The sequence below is a fragment of the Schistocerca piceifrons genome, chromosome 2 (genome assembly GCF_021461385.2).
Source record: "Schistocerca piceifrons isolate TAMUIC-IGC-003096 chromosome 2, iqSchPice1.1, whole genome shotgun sequence".
In the NCBI taxonomy this organism is placed as follows: Eukaryota; Metazoa; Arthropoda; class Insecta; order Orthoptera; family Acrididae; genus Schistocerca; species Schistocerca piceifrons.
In genome coordinates this window covers 696,758,566-696,778,874 of record NC_060139.1, presented here as the reverse complement: position 1 = coordinate 696,778,874, position 20,309 = coordinate 696,758,566, and the positions used below count along the sequence as shown (strand labels likewise).

General features: G+C 36.9%; 1 protein-coding gene across 1 annotated transcript in view; it reads left to right on the top strand.

The window, feature by feature from the left end:
* The window catches only part of LOC124775755 (putative SLC9B1-like protein SLC9B1P1), a 134,969-nt gene extending 127,876 nt beyond the window's left edge, over window positions 1–7,093 (top strand). Inside the window, exon 11 of the mRNA XM_047250584.1 lies at window positions 4,867–7,093. Within this exon, the coding sequence (XP_047106540.1) occupies window positions 4,867–5,058 (192 nt within the window). The 3' untranslated portion in view covers window positions 5,059–7,093. The remainder of the gene's footprint in view (window positions 1–4,866) is intronic.
* The last annotated feature ends 13,216 nt before the right edge of the window (window positions 7,094–20,309 follow it).

The window sequence follows — 20,309 nt, the reverse complement described above, 5'->3', positions numbered from 1 at the left end:
GATTATATCTCGAAAATAAGTTTTATGAATATCAAAGGTAATGGAATAAAGGCGAATTAAATCAGCCAGTTCTGAGAGAATTATATTTCTTTATTCTTTACAGACGAATGGAAAAACTGGTAGAAGCGGACCTCGCGGAAGATCAGTTTGGATTCCGCAGAAATGTTGGAACACGTGAGGCAATACTAACCTTACGACTTATCTTAGAAGAAAGGTTAAGGAAAGGCAAACCTACGTATCTAGCATTTATAGACTTAGAGAAAGCTTTTGACGATGTTAACTGGAATACTCTCTTTCAAATTCTGAAGGTGGTAGGGGTAAAATACAGGGAGCGAAATGCTATTTACAATTTTTACAGAAACCAGATGGCAGTTATAAGAGTCGAGGGGCATGAAAGGGAAGCAGTGGTTGGGAAAGGAGTGAGACAGGGTTGTAGCCGCTCCCCGATGTTATTCAATCTGTATATTGAGCAAGCAGTAAAGGAAGCAAAAGAACAATTCAGAGTAGGTATTAAAATTCATGGAGAAACAGTAAAAACTTTGAGGTTCGCCGATGACATTGTAATTCTGTCAGAGACAGCAAAGGACTTGGAAGAGCAGTTGAACGGAATGGACAGTGTCTTGAAAGGAGGATATAAGATGAACATCAACAAAAGCAAAATGAGGATAATGGAATGTAGTCAAATTAAATCGGGTGATGCTGAGGGAATTACATTAGGAAATGAGACACTTAAAGTAGTAAAGGAGTTTTGCTATTTAGGGAGTAAAATAACTGATGATGGTCGAAGTAGAGAGGAAATAAAATGTAGACTGGCAATGGCAAGGAAATCGTTTCTGAAAAAGAGAAATTTGTTAACGTCGAGTATAGATTTAAGTGTCAGGAAGTCGTTTCTGAAAGTATTTGTATGTAGTGTAGCCATGTATGGAAGTGAAACATGGACGATAACTAGTATGGACAAGAAGAGAATAGAAGCTTTTGAAATGTGGTGCTACAGAAGAATGCTGAAGATTAGATGGGTAGATCACATAACTAATGAGGAGGTGTTGAATAGGATTGGGGAGAAGAGAAGTTTGTGGCACAACTTGACTAGAAGAAGGGATCGGTTGGTAGGACATGTTTTGAGGCATCAAGGGATCACAAATTTAGCATTGGAGGGCAGCGTGGAGAGTAAAAATCGTAGAGGGAGACCAAGAGATGAATACACTAAGCAGATTCAGAAGGATGTTGGTTGCAGTAGGTACTGGGAGATGAAGATGCTTGCACAGGATAGAGTAGCATGGAGAGCTGCATCAAACCAGTCTCAGGACTGAAGACCACAACAACAACAACAATGAGCCGCTAAAAGTGGTATATGAGTTTTGTTATTGGGGTAGCAAAGTAACTCTCACTGGCTGAAGTAGAGAAGATATAAAATACATAGTACAAGCAGCATGAAAAGCGTTTCTGCAAAAGACAAATTTGTTAATACTGAATATAAACTTGTACACTACAAAGACTTTTCTGAAGGTGTTTGTCTGGAATGTAGCCGAGTACAGACGTGCAACGTGATGATAAACCATCCAGAGAAGAACGGAATAGAAGCTTTTGAAATATAGTGCTACAGGAGAATGCTGAAGATCAGATTGTTAGATTGGATAACAGATGGGGAGATATTGAATCGAATTGGGAAAAAACGATATAGAATATTGTTGTTGTTGTTGCCTTCAGTCCTGGGACTGGTTTGATGCAGCTCTCCATGCTACTCTATCTTGTGCAAGCTTCTTCATCTCCCAGTACTTACTGCAACCTACATCCTTCTGAATCTGCTTAGTGTATTCATCTCTTGGTTTCCCTCTACGATTTTTACCCTCCACGCTGCCCTCCAGTGCTAAATTTGTGATCCCTGATGCCTCAGAACATGTCCTACCAACCAGTCCCTTCTTCTAGTCAAGTTGTGCCACAAACTCCTCTTCTCCCCAATTCTATTCAATACCTCTTCATTAGTTATGTGATCTACCCATCTAATCTTCAGCATTCTTCTGTAGCACCACGCTTCGAAAGCTTCTATTCTCTTCTTGTCCACACTATTTATCGTCCATGTTTCACTTCCATACATGGCTACACTACATACAAATACTTTCAGAAACGACTTCCTGACACTTAAATCTATACTCGATGTTAACAAATTTCTCTTCTTCAGAAACGATTTCCTTGCCATTGCCAGTCTGAGTGTCTCATTTCGTAATCTAATTCCCTCACCATCACCTGACTTAATTCGACTACATTCCATTATCCTCGTTTTGCTAATATTGATGTTCATCTTATATCCTCCTTTCAAGACACTGTCCATTGCGTTCAACTGCTCTTCCAAGTCCTTTGCTGTCTCTGACAGAATTACAATGTCATCGGCGAACCTCAAAGTTTTTATTTCTTCTCCATCGACTTTAATACCTACTCCGAATTTTTCTTTTGTTTCCTTTACTGCTTGCTCAATATACAGATTGAATAACATCGGGGACAGGCTACAGCCCTGTCTCACTCCCTTCCCAACCACTGCTTCCCTTTCATGTCCCTCGACTCTTATAACTGCCATCTGGTTTCTGTACAAATTGTAAATAGCCTTTCGCTCCCTGTATTTTACCCCTGCCACCTTTAGAATTTGGTAGAGAGTATTCCAGTCAACATTGTCAAAAGCTATCTCTAAGTCTACAAATGCTAGAAATGTAGGTTTGCCTTTCCTTAACCTTTTTTCTAAGATAAGTCGTAGGGTCAGTATTGCCTCTCGTGTTCCAACATTTCTGCGGAATCCAAACTGATCTTCGCCGAGGTCGGCTTCTACCAGTTTTTCCATTCGTCTGTAAAGAATTCGCGTTAGTATTTTGCAGCTGTGACTTATTAAACTGATAGTTCGGTAATTTTCACATCTGTCAACACCTGCTTTCTTTGGGATTGGAATTATTATATTATTCTTGAAGTCTGAGGGTGTTTCGCCTGTCTCATACATCTTACTCACGAGATGGTAGAGTTTAGTCAGGACTGGCTCTCCCAAGGCCGTCATTAGTTCCAATGGAATGTTGTCTACTCCTGGGGCCTTGTTTCGACTCAGATCTTTCAGTGCTCTGTCAATATACGATAAATTGACTTAAAGAAGGGATCCATTGATAGGACACATCTTGAAGCTCCAAGGAATCGGCTACTTGATAAACATGTGAAATGTGGAGAAGGCAGGAATAACTACTATAAGGGAGACTAACAATTGACTACAGTGACCAGGTTCAAACAAGTAGTTTGTAATAGCTATGCAAAGATGTGGAGATTTGCATGGGACTGACTAGCATGGAGAGCTGGATCAAACCTATCTCCAGACTGAAGTCCACTGTAACAACAGCATGAAAATGGTCTCTTGAACGGCCATTATGGGTTCCTCTCTCTGTCCTTCTTCAACTGATGAGTTTCTCCATCCTTTATTTCATTGATGGTGTCGAGAGGTTTGACTACACCGACGGAAAGAAAACCGCAATACCAAAAAATAATTAACATAGAGTAATGGACTTTCAGTGGTATATTAACAACCAGTGTAACTGCCAGAATGTTAAATCCTAGCATGCAAATCAGCTTGCATTGTGCTGTACAGTTGCTGGGTGTCAATGTATGGGATTGAGTTCCATGAGTGTTGCACTTTCTCGGTCGGTACAGGGATAGTTAATGCTGGTTGCAGAAGACGCCGAGTTGTCGTTCGATGATGTCCCTTAAGTGCTCGACGGGAAATGGATCTGGTGATCGAGCAGGCCAAGACAACATTTCGACGCCCTGTAGAGCGTGTTGGGTTACAACAGCGATATGGGGGCGACCGTTATCCTGTTGTAAAACACCCCCTGGAATGGTATTCATGAATGGCAGCACAGCCAGATTGACGTACAGATTTGCAATCAGGATGGATGGGATAACCGCGAGAGTGCTCCTGCTGTCACGTGAAATCGCACCAGGAATAGGTCAAGTGTTGTCTACCATGCAGACAGATTGGTTGTAGGCCCTCAAGCGACCACAGTTGGTCTGACCGAAGCACGGTCATCACTGGTTCCAGGGCAGAATCATCTTTCATCAGAAAACAGAACAGACCTTCACCCTACCCTCCAATGGGCTCTTGTTTGACCCACAGATGTCGCAAACGACGGTGGTTCGGAATGCAGTCTTCAGGGTGTGTCGCTCAGAGCTGTCCTTGAAGTAACTGATTTGTGACAAGTCATTGTGTTGTGTCACTGCGGTGCCAAATGCTGCTCTAATTGCTGCTGCAGATGCAGTACAATGTGCCAGAGCCATACACTGAATGTGATGGTCATCCCTCTCGGTAGTGCCATGTGGCCGTCCAGAGCCTAGTCTCCTTGCGACTGTACACTCTCGTGACCACCGCTGCCAGCAGTCATTTACAGTGGCTACATTCCTGCCAAGTCTTTCTGCAGTATCGCAGAAGGACATCCAGCTTCTTGTAGCTCTTTTACACGATCTCTTTCAAACACAGTGAGGTGCTAATAATAGGGCCTTTGTCGCCTTAAATTCTTTCCTGGGTAACATCATCTCACTACGTCCAGTCCCAAAGGTAACTAACGATCACGACTGTTACAGTGTGTGTTTAAAGCGAAACTGATTTGCCTGGTGGTGCGATGTTTTTCCCATCAATGTGTATATTTGTTAGTTTTTTAAATATCTTTGTAACATTAATATATTTATAATGTGTCGAAGGCTAGAGGGTTGCAGGGCAGGCATTCACAATTTTCACAGATTCACACTGTGTACCTTTTCCTTTGTTATGCTGTGTGGGTCGTAATAAGAACATGGACAATGTTGAGAATGAGCAAGGTATTCTGTGTGGTCCCATGTGTGTTCCAGGCGGCGCTGGGACCAGTGGCGCTGGACATAGTGCGCTCAATGGTGCAGCCAGATTCAGATCAGCTGCTGTGGGCACGAACCGTGCTCGAGGTGGCTGTCCTCGCCATTTTGCTGACTGCACCCATTGGATCTGCTCTCATCATGCTGCTGGGGCCACGTCTTCTTCCACTAGATGCTCAACGTCCTGTCTGAGGTTACCACACGATTGAGTGTGTGGCGACCCACACACACCCAGAAGAAGGCCATAAGGGTACAAGATGAAGACAAGACTAGGCTTGGCACAATGTGAAAATAACATGGCTTGCACCTTTCGGAATGTGGGAGTTCTGTCTTACACATGCTATGGTTCATTTCTCAAACAGTATGTTGGGTGCTGTTATAATTGCTTTCTGACAGATACTGTCCATCAATGGACATTTGTGCTAGAGGAAGTACAGGTGTGGCAGCATCATATATGTAATGAGCTAGCAAGAATTGTATAATGTGATAAGGGATTTATTAACAGTATATTTTAGGAGGAGAAGCATTAATAAAAATATGCTGTCTTTCCATAAACTTTTTATAGATTTCTGACTGTATTGTCTTGTAATAAGGACACATTTTTTTGACAACTGACGCATGTCACTTTCATTAGGGTTTGTACCATTTCAACTATCACATAATAATTGTTAGCATATTTCAGCTGAAAGGACAGACAGTGATCTAGTACTATTCATGGTCTAAGAAATCCACTTTACATTTTTTCTTGAAGTGCATCCAAGATTCTTTGAGCAAAATATATAGCAAAAACCTTTAGAGACAAAATAAACTCTAAATTACTTGGAGCTTGCCACAAATTGGGGGAAATGAAGCCAACTTTGTCATTTCAAACAGAAAGTTTGTACAAAATTGGCATTGTTGAATAGAGATCTTAATGAACTTCCTTTTGTTTCAAAATATGTTGATGTAATCAAAAAGAGATCTTGCTGCTAATGAACTGAACAGTAGTGAAGGAATGAAAAATAAATTTCATTAGATAATAGATGTGATTAAATTATCTTCTTAACATTGTACAGACAATGTATTTTCATCTCACACTTTTAATTTAATGGTGAGTAGTACTTGGAATTTCTCCAATAGAGAATCATGGATTTATGGAGTTGCTACATAACTTCCCAACAGCAACATCCTTGTTAATATGAGTGCAAAAAGGTGGCTGGTAGTCTCGTTTTTGCATAGTACACAGGTGTATCCAAAAGCAATTTTTTCTAATCAAAACTTTTGTGAGTAGGAAGAATGTTACTAGTGGCATAGCCAACCCAGTCATCAAGGTTAACTTCCTTTGATATTCTTTTCTTAAGTGGGGCATGTGGGCTGTGGATCAAAGAATCTATCTATCAACACTATTCTACAGTGATAAATGAAATGGAAGAGCGATTGTGGGAGTATGCAGGTAATTGCTTGCTGTAGACATACATATTATACTATGTGTACAAAGATGAGGCATAACTGTCTTTAGAACAATGTGTAGCATAATTTGTGCATCTCTTGTAAAACATTGAAAGCAGTCAAATCGGATTCAGCAATGATTTATAACCATAACATTTTTTCTGATTTAATATACGAATTTGCAGATAAAATGACAAAAGTATGTGTATTAAGAATGGAAACTGAATGAAAACCCTTTTCCTCACCACAGATTTAAACAGTTATTTCTAAGCAACTCCATTATCCTTAAAGATTTCTGTGTCTTTCTATTTTACTCAATTCACTATGGCCAAAAAGTTTTATTAATCTTATTATCAGATCACCACAATATATCAAAAATATTCAGAGTACATTCAGATTTGATCTTGGTATTGAATAACTTTAATTTTTCCCATTTTTTGTGTGAAAATCTGAAGCTGTGCTTATTTTCTCCAATTTGCATTAGATGTCAAGCATGAAGGGTTTTCCATTCAAACTGTCGTTAGAGGTCCACCTGAAACAATTATGAAGAGACATTTCAGTGAAGGTCATCTGGAATAGTGGACAAAACCTTTTTTTATGTTGTCATAAATTCTAAAGAATTTTACTGACGTGACTCCAGATGCAGAAGTTCACAAACATACTTAAGTTACAGTTTCATTGGTTCTTGTTATAGTGTTAGCTGAAACAAACAACGATGGGAATGCAGTTCATATAGGTGCAAAGGGTGATTTTGTTCTTAACATTGGCTTTTATATACTAACTTAAACTATGTCATCTGACTCAGTATAATTCTGTGGGGCACTAGTCCTACAAAATAATAATCTAACAGACACATAGCAATAAAAAGAAAATAAAAAAAACTTATAAATTTGAAATGCAGGACTTGACTGTTAACAAAATGTAAATTGTAGACACTATCAGATTTATGACTTATAAAAATATTCAAGAATGGAAACTTGTATTTCATTATATTTTCTGTTACTCCCAGATTCACAAGACTATATTTGCTAGCAGGCCCATATTAATGAATGTGTATAGAACATGTGAAATGTATGCACACACACACACACACACACACACACACACACACACACACACACACACTGTAGGAGACACAGAACATTTACACAAATTTTCATTTATGGAAGATTTTTGAAGTCAGTTTAATGTCAGGAAACAAATTCGTAACTTTTGACTGATTTTGTAGCTAACTGCTGTAACAAAACTATTTGTCACTATAAGAAGTTTAGAAATTTTGCATTTGATATACAGAAATGAATTAATGTGCCTCTTACAAATATCAAATTACTTATAACTAAATAAATCAATGCTTTATAATCAGTTAACAAATTTCATAACAATATCTGAGATGTACCTTCACCCAGACATCTACCAATATATAAATGAGAATCAATACAATGGAGTTCAGTAATGTTCAAAACGTTTGCTATAGTCAAAAATTGAGATAACTGTCATACTTACTATGCTAAGCAAAAGAATTTAGATGATTTAACTAACATGTGTACAAAATACAAATAAAGTAAGTGTACAGGAAAGTCATTTTCTTATTATCATATACCAATAGTAACAATAACATCAAAAATAGTACTATGGCACAATTTCTAAAGCTTTTTCATATTTATCACCAGGTTTTTATTTTTCCATCTGGACTGCTCTCAGTAAATCACTAATAAACACTCTTGAACTATTGTCCCTTAGTGGAAACAATGTGCATGATACTGTAAAATATTATTATTATATCGTTATAAACTGGATTTTAAGGCCAATATCATGTATTCAAATAATATGCTAACTTGAATATATGTTGTAATTTTGTCATTTCTCATGCCTTTTGAAACTTGTTTTATTATACATATTTGTGCTTTTTTGGCACTTCTGTGAATAAATATAACATCTTCAAAGATAGTTACTCATTTTTTATCATGTATTTCTTGACTACTTATTCTTAGATTTCATGGTCATTATAGACATATTTTTATTTTTTTCTGCTTGCCTTTCATCCTGTTTCAGCACTAGCAGTTGCAGTTCTCGCTCTTTCCATTCGTCTTACAAGCTGTAACCAGCAACAACTGGTCTTGCATTATCTGATGGAACATTCCTAATCAACTTTTTGTCTACATCGCCATGAATGGATAAGAAGGAACTTAGTTTTTGTGATTCTATTTGTATGATATTATATAACTGTGTTGACTTTAAAATTTAATATTATAAGAATTTTAAGTAATGTGTTTTATTATTTAGTAATTAATATGACACATTGAATGCTAAATTTACCAATTATCCATTTCTGTAGCCTATTTCAGTCCCAATACTACAATTTTGTTTGTATTGATACTGCTGATTTTTGATACTGTAAATATATTCTTTTCTTTTTCTCCTTTACCAAAAGTAAAAACAAACAATAACTCTAAATTACGATAGTAATGAACAAGTTCTGAAAATAGATGTTTCCAAATCTTACAGCATTTGAAATCAAATGATAAAAACTTGTCATAAGAAAAGCCATGCAAAATTCTGTTGTTTGTTAAAGTTCTCTTTCAAATACAGCAAAAGCTCCTCATTTTGCAATATGCCACTTCAGAAAGGAACCAACCCAGTTTGGAGAAATTACTTAAAGAAGTATCCACAGTTCACTGTAAATATTGAAATTAGATTGCAGAAGAAGAGAACACTCTACCTTTGTATATCAGTGCTGAAGTGCAGTGTCATTTCTTTCATTAATTTCAGTATGTTTACTGCTGGAGAATGATATTTAATACAAGTACACATTGAATTTTCTGATTTACATTCCAAGTTATATGATAAGAGCTGGTATTATTTATCAAAGTTATATACCCAAGGACAATACATTTGACTTGGCATTGATATTAATAGCATTACATGCCACAAATTACTGTCACAAAATTTCAGGTATCTCATAAATTGGTATCTTCCATGAGATGGTGTTTGTTAAATCAACCTAAAGGAAAAAGTCTTAAACACAGCCAACTGCTCAGGCTCACATGTGTCACTGCCCTGTTACTCTATTATTCTGCCAGCAAAGCATATATGTATTTCTTCACTTAGCAGTACGAAACCTATTTCGCCTTTTTAACTACAAATATTAAGTGAACATCTGACTGGTGTTTCAAATGTGTTTTCCTTATTTAAGAAAATACTTTACACTATCAAAAATGGAAAAACAAAAAATAGACATTTTTCTAGTTTTCTGCTAATTATTTGGAAACACGAAGTTGTGTAATTTCTCCACAAAACGGTGCTGAGTGACTTTTTTTCTCAGACCAGCCATATGGTGTGTAGTGCATGTTGAAGTTAGTGTAATTTTCAGTGCCACCATCAAAACCCAACACCTCATTCCTCAATAGGCTATGTTGTTTGTACAAATGACAGAATGAAAGCTTTCAGCATAAAAGGTGTTGAAGTAACTTAGGTAAATGAGATTGCACTATAATTTATTTGGCATTTGGTAATAATAATAGCTATCAAAATGTTATGTTATTGATGTATTAATTTAAAAAAATTTCAAAGACATTTCATCCTTTTCATGCTTCATGCTCCACTGCCTTTGTCTTCACTTGATTCATCTGCAAAATGAGAATATATATCGGTATGTTACACCTAAGTGAGAAAATGGAAGACTAATTTCAGTTCACACCAGATAACAGGAAAATAATTATGTTATAATTGTTAAAACCAAGGTACAGTGTTTTTAACGCTAATGAGGCTGTAATATTTCACAATGAGAAATTTTAATAAAACAAAATTAAATACTGCTTACTTTCATCTGCAGCAGCTTTTATTTCAGAATTCTGTTCCTCCTCTACTTCCACCACATCTTCTTCTAAGGCTTGCGAATTGAGGTGGCTGACATTCTCACAAACTGTGTAGCAGGTGATGCAAAGTTTTGAGCAGTATGTGACCGAAACGTTCATCTCTTCTCCAGATCTAACTACGCCTATAGTTCCTAATATAAACTCGTATCTGAGAAGTTAGAGTTGCAAGATCAAATAAGAACGACTCACTTTATCTTGTTAGCACTACTGTTGATCAATTTTAACTATGAAGAGATGTTAGATAACGCGACTATGCGCTTACAGCCACTTTCAGTACCCAGATTGTATTCCTGAGGAAACTGTTTTCTTGAAGGAATGGTTTACGGGCTCCGCTGCCTTGCGCTGTAACTTGGGTCGGCGTGTGCGTCTTTTTTTGCCACCACCGCCGGCCGCGCGACTGACACATAAAACCTTAGCCACCTGCTCAGCCTTGCGTGTGTTACCGTCCTGTAAATTACTCCATTATTCGCCCAGGAAAGCATATACGGAATGTATTTCTTCAGTTAGTAGTATAAAACCTATCTCTCCTTTTTAACTATAAATATTTAGTGAACATCTGACTGGTGTTCCAAATGTGTTTTCCTTATTTAAGAATTTAAGAATTCACTTCACGCAATCGAACTTTGTCACCAAATTGCAGAGCTGATTTAGATGGTTCGACGCTTTAATCATAAATTGATGTAATTAGTATCTAAAGCAAATGTGAAAGTAATTAAATTTTGAATATGAATTTAACTGAGTTATTTGGTTTAAAGGAAATAAGTACACTTTTACTGAACTGTTTACTTACTTTCAATGTTAACTTTCTGCAAACTTAAAAACAAGATGGATAAGCCAACTTTATTTATTTGTAGCATACTAGCTACTAATGCATGGTTTTAACGTGAAATGGGACCAAAAAAGTTATTACATTATTAATCATTTCAATATTGATCTGTTACGAACAATACTTTAAATGAAAAGTGTTTCCAGCAAACTTAATTTATAAATAGGTGACCATTGAATACATTTATTATTCTTTAGTTCTGAGAGACTATTCTGTGTCATGTGACGAAAAGTAATTGTTGTAAGTGCAAAATTTAAAGAAGGACATATATATATATATATATATATATATATATATATATATATATATATACTCAATATGGGAATTTACTTGAATATTGGAATCAGGAAATTGTTTAGGTAAATAACAATTTGAAACCATTAGTTTGAATTACTCTATTATTCAGATCTGCATCACATATTTGGCAATACTCACTGAACTATCTGTACTAAATGTAAGGTCTTCCACTTGCCTTGAATGTTTAGATGGTGAGTTGCTGTTGAGATGATGTGGCAGATGAACGATTCTTCACTTTGCAGTATGGTTGCATTTATTGAAACGAGCCACTGTGCCTCTGGCTGCTATTATGCCCTTGGCACCTGCACCCATGGTCGCCATCCATATTAATTAAGAACCTCTTGCATTCCACTTAAATGGTGGAGAACACTTTTCCACATCATTTGCTACTACCACTTTCAACTATTAGCACTGGCTACACTGATTCACCGTTCTCAAAATCACTAGTGAAATGCGACTCACGCCCGTGCCCTCTGCCTTTCTGTGAGCAACTGTCTTTTCTCTTGTTTTGCACACGATTTGGCTGTGCATGGTCCCCTTGTAAACCAAAAAGAATAACCAAAATATATACCCTCCCTAATGGCATTTATTTATTTCTGTTAATTAAAAACTATTAAATATGAGAGTTTTAGTCAGTTTTAATTGAAAATCAACTTAAAACTGCTAATAATTAGTGGAGGGTATGTGTGGATTTAAATACTTTGCATGACATCACTTTCTAGCTGTCAAGAATTACCGTGCATCACTGGTATGAGAAATTTCTCTTACAAAATGCAAAAAAAAAAAAAAATTGTAAAAACCACCGCATATACATTCAGATTATGTTACAAGTGGATATCTGCTTTTCAACTGCTGCAAGAGCAGTCATGACACCCAGTTCTTCACTTGCATGCCATTGAAGTCAGAATAACATCGGATGGTAGCGGTTGAAGCATAGTGGTTCGAAACAGGTGATCCTTGGATCTTTTCCAACGACATTTCTCTCAGCGTTTACTCCTGCCCACCCCACTGTTGTATACTGTGATACAGTCAGAGAATATGCTGGCAAGCAGAATCCTCAGTTGGTGGCAGAGACTCAATGCTGAGATCTGTTCTGAATGCTGATTTTATGTAGCTTCTCTATATGAGGTAGTTCATAGACTGCCCACTTATGCAGGCTGACCAAATGTCCCAGTTTTTCTGGGACAATCCCGATTTTCACGTACATCTCCTGGTGTCCTGAGGAAGTCATTTGGGGCACATAATTGTCCTGGTTTTTAATCAAGAAATAAAATGTGTGCAATAATATTTCTTGTTTAACTAAATACTTGTGGAAAACAAGTTTCCTAGAATATATACTTTCACAGTACTCTCTATAAGCCCACCACATTTGGTTTAACTCGTCTTTTGCCTAAATAAAGAATAAAAGATATGTTGAAAATAAAAGCTGGCATTACCTACCCCTGCCTCTAACTTGCCAACTTTTGAGTTTATGATACTCAAGACAAGTAAACCAAAACCAAAGATGGTTTAAAGCAGCATCACTTAAATGATTTCTCCTAACATGACTGCAGCTATGTGGAAGTTAATATTGTGAAGAATGTGAATGATGTGGCATGTGTTAGCAGTCCTTATTGAATATTGCTTGTCATATACGCATACTTGTTCCAACAGTCTGCAGTCATACTAAACCTTAAATTTTAGTATGAAATGTATAATTTGTATCTGATTACTAATTACCAATATTATAGAGTGTTTAGGATTAACAAATTGTATCTAAATAATAAGTACCTAGTAAGTGACTAAATGTTACAGAAAATATATCCAAGTTATTACAATAAGAAAGTATATATGCCAGTCTCCTTTCTTTCTTAAGAAAAGAATTTTATTTATGTGTAATTTACCTACATGTTTCTTTCCAATTTACAAAATGAAGATACATACTTACTATGGGTTTTTCAGATGGTGCATCGTCATAGCCCAATCATCAGTTTCAAAATATCACTGTAACTGATAAGAAAGGTAAGTGTAAACAAAGTAATTAAGTTATGTATAAAGTAGTAATACAGTTCTCCTGGGTTTCTCTCTTTTAAATCTGGTCAGCCTACACTTGCGCCACCATACATCTTGATGAGGATGTCACCACGTCCCCACTATGACACTCAGATCTTAAAATATTTGTATACCCCTTTGTAATTCAGGATTTTTCTTCAGTATAGTGCATTTCACTTTTCCCTGATTGTATGGAGCGGAAGTAGCGTCACAGGCCTTGACTGATTGCAAGAACAGGATATTCTCTCAAATAGAGGCCAATTCCCTAACAAGAGCAAACCTGCTGTTGAATTTTGCCTCTCACTGGTTTCATCAATAATACAGTACTTTGTTGATGGTAACCTGTTAGAATGACAAGAAGTTCCATGTCTTCTCTAACAACTACACCAGTTGAATGTGGGTGAGGGCAACGATAGTGCAGTATTGATAGTCAAGGTATCAGCATCTTCCACAGGTTGCTGGGAAGCTATGTCTGTTTAGGCGAATCTGTCCATTAACAGTTGTATTTAGTGGTCTTTGATCTTCGATTGAGAAAGGAATTTGACTGAGTAACATGTATTATCATCATTCCAGTGAAGATTATTTCTACAGCGCTATGTTTGTGGGACCTTCTTGCTCGCTCATTCACCTTGGTGCTGGTGCTCAGCTAGTTAGGAAACCTGTGAACACTACAACTTTTCGACTGACTGAAGGAAACTTAGCTGTCACAGATATCTGCAAGTGATTGCCCACTGCCAAGTAACTCGATGCAACAGGTACCCCCAATTGGAGGGGGAAGTCAGTGCCATCTCACAAACATCTCCATCCTTCACTGTGGCAAGCTTTAACTACCAACAATGCCAGGGATAAAATCCGGCGACAGATGGAGAGTAAAGTATGGTAAGGGCACAAAGAGGGGGTGGGGGGAAGGGGAGAGGGTCCTGAGTGATCCATCTCAGCTTTGAATCACGCTAATGTCAACACGCACTACATGTCATTCAGTTGGTCTGATGAGGAATATCACTGAGAACTATTTTGTGGGAAGGTTACCCACTTTCTTTTCATAAGTGAAGAACTTTGCCGAAAATTGCGTCTTTTCAGAGTCATAGGCGAAAAATCCAAAATAACTCCCATTTTTCTTAATTTTTTCCATTCTTGACCTATTTACGATCCGAAAGTTTTGTGAGACTTTGAAAATTCAGGCTCAGAACCCTTGAAAACATATAGGGAGCTTGTTAAAAAAACTTCTGCAAAACTTTCCGCTATTTGACGTTTTTGAGCACCATTTGACTAGACTACTGTGCTGGAGCACACATTTGCATTTAGTGACTTACTATACACATATTTAGAAGCTTTTAAGCATATTGAAAATACTGTCCTCAAAGTGTAACATGCATTTGAATTGCCCAATATATACTGAAATCTGTGGAAATATAGCCCCAGCATAAAATATATGAGGGTACTATCACTACAGTTAATCTATTGGTCATATCAAATTAGCGAGAAAGTACATTTACAACCTAAAACTGTGTTTTTACACTTTGTCAGGCTTCAGTAAAATCAATCAGCTCAGTGGCAGAGGATCAGTAATTTACTACATACTCCCTTGAAACATATGTCTGAGTAATGAGACACAAGACTGATGCTGCATATTTTATAACTTCCCAAAGTATTATTCAGTTAATGTTGGTTGTCTTCAAATTAGGAGTCATTTGAGGTCACACATCCAGTTTAATTCCATCCAGTGATCAAGACATTTTTGCTTTTAAATCATATTACTATGTGTTGTGCAGCGTATTTCATGTATGACTCTCTTTTCTCTCCTTTCCTGTTCCATCTGTGTATGGCACAAGTTAAGAGCGACTGTTGGAAAATCTGTGTAAGAGCTCAGATTTCTCTGATATTGTCATCATGGGCAATTCATGATATATATATATATATATATATATATATATATATATATATATATATATGAGATGAAATAATACTACAATAAGTTGTAGTAAGATGTGGCTGTGTTTGGAACATACATGCTCAGAATTTTAATAGTAAATCTGTCCATAATGCACAATGCTTCTCTTGTACCATTTGTCATTGGACTCAGGTGATCCTCTAAGTGATATTATCACACATCATCAACAACCAACAATGAAAAGCGCAGCTCTTTTGTGAACTCCTCTATTAACCCTATCAGATAAGGGTTGTAGACTTATGAGCAACACCCAAGAAGTGGTCAAACCTCCATTAGAGGCAAATTACATTTCCTTAGGGTCCTTTCAATGTGTCTCAGTCCAGCATCTATCTTCTAAACGACTTGCCTCATGTGATAGTTACCCTTTAAACATGTCCAAAGGCATACAAGTAAATTTATAATGTTTGTGATTGTTTCCATTGTTTTATCTTCAATCTTGTAACCAAACAATAATGTGCAGCATGTTACATCTTCGTGTGCTGAGGGTTAACAATCAGTTGTTGCACCAAGCTTTGATATATGAAGGGATCCAGAGGTATATGAACAGTAATAGTCACATAAGACTCCCTCAGGGAACACCAAAGGCTAATTTTAATTTCTGTCCTTTAAGAACAACTTAGTGATTTCTCATTTTCTTCTGGGTAGGCAACACAAGAAACATATCATTCCAACGGACTGCATTTTAAAATGATGAGATGAAAACCATGTATCCACATCTGTTGTAGATGGAAATGAAAATGGGCCATACCTTGAAAATAGTAGTGCTGAATAAAATATTTTAAAATATAGCCCCGTAGACTGATGTCTATCCTGATACCAGTTTCTGTTCACTAGGATGGCTTCAGTCTAGTCGCAATGTTGGTCCAATAGCCCCTAAGTTTATATTTTGTTCATCAAGCGATAAGGTATAATTGTTTTTAATTTATAATGTGAACAGTCTCGAATTTCCTTAAAGAGAATAGACATTAATATTTCTTATTAACTTGCTCTTTATTTTCATATATTGGGATGGGAGTCATTGTCTCAGCGGCCATAGAAATTTATACATTTTATGATTTATTTTGTTCAGTATCTAATCTATATTCCGTTCTAGAAACAACTGTTAATTTACTAAAGACAAAAGTATGTATCTGGATAAATTTCATTACTATAACTGGAACAATGTAACTGTAGCAGCACAGTATTTATGGAAATGTTTTAAATTGTGTAGAGATTAATTTGGGGATGAATGAATCAGTGAGGTGAACTAATTTGGAAGTTAGCATATTACTTTTCCCAGTATAGAAATGCAGATGTTATACCTGTGTAACAGCTGAAGTGAATACTTAAATGAGATATTCTATGTCTTTATTTTACTGAGTTTAATTTCAGATTCATAAGCGTTCTTGTATTATTATTGCATATCATATCTCTTGCGCTAGTCATTTTTATTCCTTACTGACATCCTTAAACCTCGGTTTCCATAGACATAATTTCTTACATCTGCATCCCCCTCACCACCATCTCCACTCGTGTAGGTCATCTTACATGTGGAAACAACAAACTTACACACTGACATGACAACTTCCACCTGTAGTCATGAAAGTTGAAAGACATTCTACTTCCTTGCAAAATGTAGCTTCCTCCCACTGTCACCTATGAGCTTCAGCAACTGGTCATAGGGTGATCTGCTCTGGTGCATTTGACAGCACATATCTAGAATCACATTTTTGTTTCTGTGAAAAATTAGTGTCATGCCAGAATAATAGGTAAAGTCTTCAACTAAGTAAAAAAATACTTTCTAAAGTGGTAAATTGTTCTCCAGCAGCATGACAGGAACATCTTTCTAGCGTTCAGCAAATCTTTATAATCACATATTTGTAATTGAGTAAGACAGCATCGTCTGAAGTGACAAAATGGATTAAAAAGTGATGTAACTGAGAGTATAGCCTTGTTTCTTCACAACAGTCGATACCACGAAGATATTTTTTAATTTAGTGTAATGATAATAATTTTTTGATGTAGTTATTGAGTGTAAATATTATGGTCAAATGAAAATGTATCTGTGACTTTACAGATTTAAAACTACTCATGACCCTCATTAAAATCGATGGAGTATAAACTGTGTTCATATTGACGCTATCATTGGGTAATGATTTTTCTGCACAGTAATACAAAGTTTGGTTGCAAAATTAAGTACCACATCAGTATTTATTGCACCTACGACATATAAGAAGCTTGGCTAATCCTGAAAATGAAAACAAAGCTGAACTGTTGAAACAAAAACCTTACTTTCTGGTGTAACTTCAGTGTATTGTAGATAAATAAAAATTTACATTTTTGGAATACAATACATATTGCACTATCTCCAGTTGACAGACATTTCAATGTTACTTGTAATTTAATTCGAGCTAGCATGCCAGAAATATGTGTCAAACAGAGTTCCATATGGACTATATTCTTTCGAAAGTGATTTTCGAACGAAACGTCGTCCTCAACAGATAACTTCCTTTCTAGTGTCCTGTATGTTCCCAAACAAACCCTATGAGTGCTCTTTTCCATACCCAACATTCATTATGTCTGATTGTTGTTCATCGGCTTCACTATAAGCTCTTTGGCTAGAAGCTGCTAAACAACTGCATGAATAATTTCACTCGTCGCCATCTTGAAAGTCGCGTAAGTAGCACTTCCAATTTCTGATGACTGGAAACGGTAATGATGTAAGTGTGGTGGTGGGGGGATGAACGTGTAAATAGCCCCACATTGAGCGACAGATCGCAGCGATCCACTGCATGCAATATCGCTTGCACTCCGTCGCTCGCCTCGACATCCCTCAGAGTGATTTGCCAGGCGGTTTTAGTCAGTATTATGAACATCACTTTGGCTATGGAAAATGAACTACAGTGTTTAGCAGCAGTCACAATTGATTTCCATGTCCATACAAATATTTGCCAAACATTAATTTAAAATAAATGAGAATTATAATTTATTAAACTTACTTTGAAATGCTTTTCTTGAGAACTGTAGGCTACTTTACAGAATATATTACATTTCTCAGTGACGCCAAATGGGTTGTGTACTTCTTTTCAGTGTGTCAGTACAATTCGTTTAACATTTATTAATCCTTAATTTCCTTATTTATTCATTAATCTTATACTTTAACTGCAAATGTTTACAAAGTTACTCAATGTGTCAATAGAAATGTTGTCAATAGCAGCTCTATTGATTACCATAACCGTTGTTATAAATTGTATGGAGGAGAATTAGATCTTATGTAACGATAGGTAATTTGAGAACAACTATATAATAGATTCTCACTTAACATTTAAACTGGAATATCCTCTTAACATTACAGTACAATAAGTACATAATAAGTCAGTCTACTTCGAAGTTGAAGTTTTTAATAATGCATATTATTATTTCATAAATAACTTAAAATCATAAGATGGAGTCCACTGAATAGTGACTATGAACTTCCGACCAATTCTACTGCCACAGCACAAGCTTCATAACGCTAATTACTGAAAAATCGGGGTGCGTCTTTTGTATTACTTCTTAATATAAGTGACAACTCTGGCTTCCACTTCACTTGTCAGAGTAGTTTGTTGTCCCTGGATATCAATAAATGCTACTCAACGTGGGCAAAATGACACGAAATGTAACTGCATCACCATGCTTAATAACTAGAGAAACTGGTCGTAGATATGTTGCCACACACCGCTGCTAATCAGCCTGGCAGCCATACTGTGCTCATGGATCGCATTCAATACACCCGATTGCCTGGGATTTCCATGTGACCAACACCATGCGAGGTGGCGCAGTGGTCAGCACACTAGACTCGCATTTGGGAGGATGGTGGTTCAAACCCGTTTGCGGCCACCCTGTTTTAGGTTTCTCGTCATTTCTCTTAAATTGTTTCAGGTAAATGCCGGGATAGTTCCTTTGAAAGGGCCCAGCAAATTTCCTTCCCCATGCTTCCCTAATCCAATGGTACTGATGACCTCACTGTTTGGTCCCCCTTCCCCAAATCAACCAACCAACCAAGCGACCAGCGATCAACGACCGATCACTGTGATTTGCCCACACAATTGCAATCTATGAAGCAATTGGTTGCCGAGGTAATGGATTGCTACGATCCATTGCTTGTGTATGGCATCCTTCAGAAAGTCATGCCTATGGAACCCGACTTGACATTACTGTTTTTATTGTTGTCACTATCACAGCTACTACACAAACCAGTGGATGCAGATCATTTCATAGTACACAGCTGATCGTTTCGTAGATCCCACGTCTGTGGGCAAATCGCAGTGGTCACCAACAGTCTTCATAACTAATCCTCACAAAATGGAAGAAATGTTATGACTCAAAAAATCTAATTGCCTTACTGTATCTAATGCTGCAATACACATTCTGGAACATGACAAGGACAGTGAAAATTTTCGCTGGCCACTTGGCAAAATCACAGCCATCTGTAGGCCTATATGGAGGGAGCATAATATGATGCGCCATATCGTTTTCGTAACTTATTTATTACGATAGGTTTCCACACATCAGTAGACTGACCTGCGAGGTGCTGGTGGTGATGCATGTGAAAGTTTTCGTTAACTGTGTAAATGTGCTTTACATTTTCTGTTTCACAAATTTTTGGGTATCTAATTATTAGGCCTACACTTTCCCTCTGATACATTCTACTCACGTTTAACGTTTTACTGAAGTTCCTGTTTATTTGCCATTTTTCACATTCACTTTGATTTCATTCTCTGTGCCTCGAAATAATAATAATGGTACTGTGATTTTTTGTTTGTCACTTCATATCATATTTCCACGAATTATTGCTTTCAGAGAAATCAAAATGCCTGAAGTCAGTAGCTGCCAGTAATCTTATTTATTCTCATTTTCAGGTATTTCCTCCGTGGGATAGGAAATGGATATATCACTCCACATTTAGGGAAGGAGGAGCAGGAGTGGTTTTTGACGGAATTAAAAGCCGTAGTGCCGCCTGTGCAGTCCTTCACCAAGACTCATCATCAGGTAGCATTCATCTCGTGCTAAATGA